The sequence below is a fragment of the Mesoplodon bidens genome (genome assembly GCF_964165515.1).
Source record: "Mesoplodon bidens genome assembly, chromosome: 15".
Taxonomy (NCBI): Eukaryota; Metazoa; Chordata; class Mammalia; order Artiodactyla; family Ziphiidae; genus Mesoplodon; species Mesoplodon bidens.
The window spans coordinates 16,979,157-16,986,007 of NC_138171.1; the positions used below are offsets into that span (position 1 = coordinate 16,979,157).

The 6,851-nt window shown below is 45.0% G+C and overlaps 1 protein-coding gene across 1 annotated transcript; it reads right to left on the bottom strand.

The window, feature by feature from the left end:
* On the bottom strand, window positions 1-5,874 carry SRSF6 (serine and arginine rich splicing factor 6). The gene is made up of 6 exons (XM_081257879.1): window positions 5,613-5,874; window positions 5,238-5,386; window positions 3,820-3,944; window positions 3,461-3,669; window positions 3,137-3,220; window positions 1-3,040 (listed from the first exon to the last, which is right to left on the bottom strand). The coding sequence occupies exons 1-6, from the start codon at window positions 5,717-5,719 to the stop codon at window positions 2,677-2,679; spliced, it is 1,038 nt and encodes a 345-aa protein (XP_081114005.1). The 5' UTR covers window positions 5,720-5,874; the 3' UTR covers window positions 1-2,676.
* Window positions 5,875-6,851: the final 977 nt, after the last annotated feature.

Sequence of the window (6,851 nt, forward strand, 5' to 3'; positions counted from 1 at the left end):
TTTCCCTCAGTGAACATTTTATTGAAGCAATAAAGCACAAAGCAGGTTAACAAAGTGGGAGAAAGAAGATACCAAGAGAAAAGATGGTAACAACACAGGAGTGGAACGTTAAGTCACAGGAGCAGGAAGGACTGGAACTGGCCATAAAGGCACCTATGGCATGTCCACACGCTATCACATAAAAGAAAGGGGGATCCAGTTATCATTCACTTCTAGTTTGCTCTCCACCAGGTTAATACTCCATCTAGCCACAGATGAACATGTGGCAAGTTGTAGAGACTCAGATTCTACTTCAAAGTTAGCAAGGAACTAAACATTTCACTGGTCAAGTGGGCCAGTGTTATAAATACAGTGGTTTAGCACGTCCAATGATGTAGGTCCACAGGTGTGGGATAGGAACCAGAATTTTAATAAATTGGCCTTTGCTGCTAAATTCTTATGGGTGCAGACATTTACCTATACAATTACCCACGGCGGAGGGGAGCTAACAATGCAAACAAACCTGCCTATTACCATGTGATGGAATATCAACACAAGAAAGCCCAGTTGAAGGATGCTACATACTTTTAGAAAGCCTAATATCACATTGTAGTACTCCCCTCATTCATTTTAACAGGCTGTGGTTTTAAAAGCTTTTGTTCTTTCGCTGAAAACAAGAGAACTTTGGTCAAGGCCAATTCTTAAAAGTAACTTGTCCTTAAATGTAACTTGAAAGGCAGTGGAGTCTTGCTTCCTCATGTAGGAGTCCTAACTTTTGTTCTTTCAAACAGGCAAAGCAATGAACTATAATTACAGATACCAGTTTCTTCTCTCAAAATCTAAAGTTTATATTGAAAAAAAAAAAAAAGCCAAACAAACCATATTTCTTATGAACATCTAAAAAAAAATATATCAAAAGCATTAAAGAAAATAAGGTCTTGGAAGAAGCATCAACCTTCTGGGGCACTATGTTCCTAAGATTAGGCTCTAAGATTTCATAACAGGAAGCCCCGAAATTATTAGAACAAGTCTTTTTACATGAGCAAACACTAGCAGTTACAGTGTCATTTTGGCATCTAGATCTTTGACTCAACCTTTTCCACGCAGTCTCAATTTTATTAGGCTTGTCCTCCTGGATTATCTGAACCTACAAACCAACTCTAGATTATGATGCTTTCTAGTCCCCCCTGCAGCACAATGAGTGGTACCCACCACACCCTAACACTACCCAGCCCTTAACACCTTATATAGAGTGACAGCTCCCAGGAAGATGTTAGAGCTGAGCCATATAACCTACATCTTGATTTCAGGCTAAGATTAATGAGTGCTTTTAATGAAATTACCTTATTTAAGGAATCTGGACAAAGATATATATATATATATATATATAAGGTAATTCATTTCTCAAACTGCAATCTCAACTAACTAGGCTTAATGGATGTATGGACTAATTGGTAACCCAGTAACTCCTACAAATTTGCAGTATTATAAAATTTTGTTTCCACAGTATTCATTACCCTTCATGATGAAGTTCAAAAGTTTAGGGTTAACCCATTTAAACTTTTTCCAAGCCAACCACGTAAAGTTTTACAAGGATGATCTAACCAATTATCACAGAACCCCACTAACTAAAGGGGACTGTTAGGTGGAATTTTACTTTAATCAGTAAAACTGATTTATCAAACGATCTGTTTTAAGTGCCTGTTAAGGATCTTTCAGTAGAAAATGAAATATTTGCTTTTCCATTTTGAATAACACACGAAATTTCTGATCAAAGAATGGTTACTTCCATTTTTACATGACAAACATTAAAGACCACGGAACCTTATTCTAACAAAACACTAATTACAATCACCACTTCCAGAAAGTGGGATTACCAGGCTAGATAAGATCCCAAGTAACAGGAACTATTTTTTTTAAAAGTTCAATCAATTTAAGTTTGAAAAAGATTTCATTATTTAAAAAATCTATTAACTTAGGCAGAATTGTGTAACAGATCGACTATAAAATCTTTTATTTTTAACTTAACCTGTTTAGGGGGCCAATATGACTTTGGCAAATTTGAATAACAGGACAAAATAATGTTATCCAAATTGAATAATTTATTGCTGGTCTGAGACTTGCCTTGTTTTACACTTAAGTAGAATTTACATTATTTCCACAGATAGCAGATAATCAATATTTAAAGGAATTTAAGAGTGACCTATTCAAAAAGGCAATCATCTTGGTAGCAAACTTTTATTGAAATCTTACATAACTCAAGCTTTATAAAAAGCCAACATAATTGGAAATTGGGTTCTCCCTCTAAAGCCTTAAGTGTTCAAAGCTTGAAACGGTTAATTTAAAATTAAGCAAACAAATATAACAATGACAGAAACCCCTGCAGCAGATGCTGCTGAAATACTTAAAAAAAAAAAAAATCTAAATGAGCTTAATCTTTACAAAAGTTATTTTAGCTCAAAAGCTATAAAATCAAAGTTATCTTAATTCTACAAAGGGAGAGGATCTTTGACTTCATGCCATTTCTTTAGTACCTCATCTTTTTCATCAAATTTGGCTACAAATCCAATTTTTGTATGCCCCTGTTTTCGGGAGACTCTTCTTGCAGAAGAGGCCAAGTACAAACGTGGAAGAGTAACTGCCTAAGCAAGTAGGAAAGTGTTCCGTAATAGTGTGCAAAGAATGTAGAGTTCTGGGTTAATCTCTGGAACTCGATCTGGATCGTGACCTTGACTTTGAACGAGATCTAGAATGGGATCTTGAAGCTCTTTTTGGTGGAGGGGACACAGAACGGGCCTTTGAGGGTGGAGCAGGTAGGGGTGAATTGGAACGAGACTGGCTCCTTGATCTGGATTTTGACTTTATATCACCTTTCCCATTTTCTTTGGGGGAACGAGATCGAGAACGAGACCTGCTTCGAGATTTCTCATATTCATCCTTCGATCTGCTCCGAGAGCGCGAACGGGAGCCTCGATCAGACTTAGGTTTAGATTTGCTTTTTGATCTAGATTTCCTGCCTTTTGAACGAGAACGTGATCGACCTTTGCTCCGAGACCTGGATCTAGACAATAAAAGCCAGATTTTTTTTCAGTACCTTGCCAAACACATAAGCACTCTACAAAGTATGTAATTCAGAAAAACACTCAAGGACATTTACCGGGAGCGACTTTTTGAGATGCTTCGAGATCTACTGCGGCTGCTCCTACGACTCCTACTTCGTGACCTTCTTCTAGACCGTGACCTGTAACAAGAAATATGACAATAAATCTTTATCTCAAGACATCCTGATGTGAATGTTTGTACAATTTACGAAAAACAGACAAACCAACAAAAAAACCTTAATTGCTCCAATGATGCAACAAAAGAATCTAAGAACTGACCTAATTTAAATTAAGCAGCAATTGAAATACTGCTGTTTGAATTTTCCTTTATTTGTGGCAAATACTGTTTTCTCCCTTCTCCATATCCTTCAATAAATTACCTTGATCTGCTTCCAGAATAAGACCGCCTGTGGCTTGTTCGTGGTTTATCTTCAATTAGTCTAATATTTCTCCCATTGATTTCCGTACCATCCAGCTTATCCAAAGCACGCTTCATGTCAGAGTAGGAGCGAAACTCAATGACGCCTTCATTTGTGCGTTCTTTGTGAGCATCCGCATAGGTTACTTCACCTGCTTGTCTCATGAAATCCTAAAAAGAGCAACAACACTGGTCAGGCTCAGAAATCTAAAGAAAAAACAACTATGCGTTAAATCCGATCCTCAGAAATAAAAGAGCAATACAAACCCCTACCTTTTAACCATTAGTCATATCTTTTTTATCTTACATTATAGCACTTACCTTTAAATCTTGCCAACTGCAACGACTAGAAAGATTTTCTACAATAAGCCTGAATTCTGTGCGTACAGGTGGTCCATATTTGTCTCTGCCAGAGGTTCTCCGACTGCTGTATCCACCTCCACCACCTTTATCACATGAAGAGAACAATTAGATGCTTTGTAGTGATAGGGATACATGTTTTTGAAAGTTAGTACAAACATATCAACTTTTATTTACTGGAGTAGGACTTTGCTACTATATTGCTAAACCTTTGATACAGTTGTGATTTGCCATAAATTAAATTAAGGGCAAGTCAAATAGACTAAATCCAACTAAACTCTCCTACATTCTGTTAGAAAGTGACTGCTCCTTTATTCAATTTACCTCGCTAAGTTTTATTTTACAGAACATTGTAAAATATAAAACTTAACTGATTACATGCATTTCTACATTTTACAAAAATGTTTACTAGTTACACTAAGTACTTACATCACAGTGTGAGGTTTTTGGTGGTGGTTTGGCCACAAAACACGCAAGGTAACAGTCACCTAGTTCAGATTAACCAGTTTTGTCTAACCCTTGGAATCCTCACCATCACCCTGCGTCTAATGGCAAAAGGCTGCTGTCGTCATGGCTTCCGGTAAGGTCAGCCAAAGGGTCATAGGGCAAGGGTCACACAATGTATGGAAAAGCCAAGGCCAATCAGGAAAGGCAGTCATCTTAGCCTCAGTGGACACAGCCTCAGCCCCATTGGTCACTTTCAAATTGAAACATCAAGGACTTGTTAAAAAGTTTGAATTCAACATGCAACAATTTCAACATCAAACATTTAACATAACCAAACTCCCCCCACCTCCTCCCAATAACATGCCCCAACTAGTTCAAATACAGCATAAAGCTCATTTAAATCTACTTTGTGGTAGACTACCACATTACTTCTAAAGCATATTTCCTTTGGCCCCCGCCAATTTGAATAACACTAAAATCTACTCTTAAAACCCCACCCCCTTTCCCGCCCTGACCCCACCTCCACCCCAGCCTGTCCCCAAACTTCTAGGCTAAATCATTCACATTCCCAGCTAATGCACTGACAGGTAAGTAAGGGGCATTCAACAAATAACAGCCATCCCTCACTTCCTCCGTAGGCAGAGCCCACGACAGTGCTGACAGGGGCCCAGCACGTCACCCCCTCCCAACTTAGCAACCCCGCCCCCAAACATCCAAACCCTGGCTAGGCAAAACCCACCACCCAATCCCCGCGCTCCGGCGTCCCGTGTCTTCACCGGGCAGGCGTGAAGGCAGCGGGGCCCGGGGACACCCGAGTCAAACGACCCTGGCCACCGCGCCTGCCCGGCAGGGAGGCCCCACCCCGCCCCCCCTAAGCCTGCGCCCGCCCCCCGGGGTCCCAAGGACGCGGAGCGCGCGGGGGTGGGACTCACTGCGGCTTCCGTAGCTGTAGCCGTCACGATCGCGGCGCGGGCCCCGGGCGTGCTCCACGATCACGCGCTCGCCGCAGAGCTCCTTGCCGTTCAGCTCGTAAACGGCGTCGTCGGCGTCGCGGGAGTCCTCGAACTCCACGAAGCCGTACCTGGGGGGCGGTGCGAGGGCGGGAGACCGGCGGGAATAGTTAGGCCGGGGGCGCGCACGCACGCGCCCCCGCTCCCCCCCGCGCGCTCCCACAGCCCCGCGCCGCCGCCATCTTGGCGGCCCTGCCACGCGGCGCCGCGGCCTTGGCCGTCTCCTCCTTCCGACGGGCCCTGCCGCCGCAGGCCCGGGGCGCTGCGGACGGACGTGGGCACCCAGGCCCGACTCACCCATTTTTAAGGTCTATTTCGAGAAGGCGGCCATAGCCACTGAAAAAGCGCTGGATGTCCTTCTCCCGGACGTTGTAGCTCAGGCGTCCTATGTAGACGCGCGGCATGTCCGTGGCGGGCGAGGGGCCCGAGGGCTGGCTGTCGAACGGCGGACCGCAAGGCAGAAGCCGCGGTGCGGGTGCGGGGACGGCGAGGGCCCGGACACACACCTCCCACCGCAGCGGCGGCCGAGTCCAGCCACACAATGGTGCGCGCGCGCCTGGGCTACGCTATAAGGGCGCGCGGATGGGGGTGGGGCCCGGCGTGTGGCGTCAGCGCGCTGCACCTACCCTCCCGCGCTTTAACCCGGAGCGCTGGGCGCGATGGTGACTTGCGAGTTCTTCGCCCGCCAAGTTTCGGGGAAGTGAGGTTCTACCAGCTCATCGAATTTTCTCCACATATCCTTGTAAACGTCGTATTCCGTCTCCAGCCGCGGACTTGTTTTCTAATTTGTACTTAAAATAAAAAAACGAACCGTTCCTCTGTGTGATCTCTCCAGGACTGGCGCTAGGAGAATCCCTTTTTTCATTGGTTCTCGTGGTTGTCATCATAGGCCTCCGCGGTCTCTGATTGGTCCCGGGAGACGAGGCTCGAATTTTCTCCGCGGGTCTCTCGGCTCACGCTCGGCTGGTGGGGAAGGTGCTTTCGGACACAGTCGATTAGGTACCCTTTTCCACAGCGTCCGAGGTTTGCGCTCCGAGGTCGTGGGGACCCGGCCGGGCGCGCACGGCCCTGCTGGCTTCTATCCCTCTTGGTCTCACAGCCGTCATCGTGGTCTCACTTCACCGCCTCCCTGTACGTCCACCTCTCCTTCCATGGGTCTTTCTTGGAGCACTGGCACCTGGAGTCACCTATAGATTGAGGTGTATATGGCAGTCCCACGCTCGCTGTAACTGCCGACAAAAGGAGCAGGGCCAAGGCCTCTGGCCCAAGAAAGTTGAGCAAGACCTGGCAGTCCTGCCCCAGAGGTACGCTCATGTTCTCCCCACTGTGGAGAGTCCGTTGTCCCAACGCGATCCCTTCCCTCATTGGTTTGGAAGGCATCTTATCTATGTGGCAGAAACGCACATTTTGGAGTTTATCACTAGAGATGCCATTTAAAGCTGGAGAACTAGATGAAAACCACAGAGGAATAAGTTTAAGTGGAGAGCAGAAGACCCTGGAGTCCTCTGAAACTTCAGTTTAGGAAAAGGTGCTGGG

Coding starts and splice junctions, on each gene's coding strand:
- SRSF6 (XM_081257879.1), bottom strand. CDS start 5,719: ATGCCGCGCGTCTACATAGGACGCCTGAGCTACAACGTCCGGGAGAAG. Junction 5,387..5,612: donor GAAATAGACCTTAAAAATGG/GTGAGTCGGGCC, acceptor ACCGCCCCCCAG/GTACGGCTTCGTGGAGTTCG. Junction 3,041..3,136: donor ATCTCAAAAAGTCGCTCCCG/GTAAATGTCCTT, acceptor TTTATTGTCTAG/ATCCAGGTCTCGGAGCAAAG.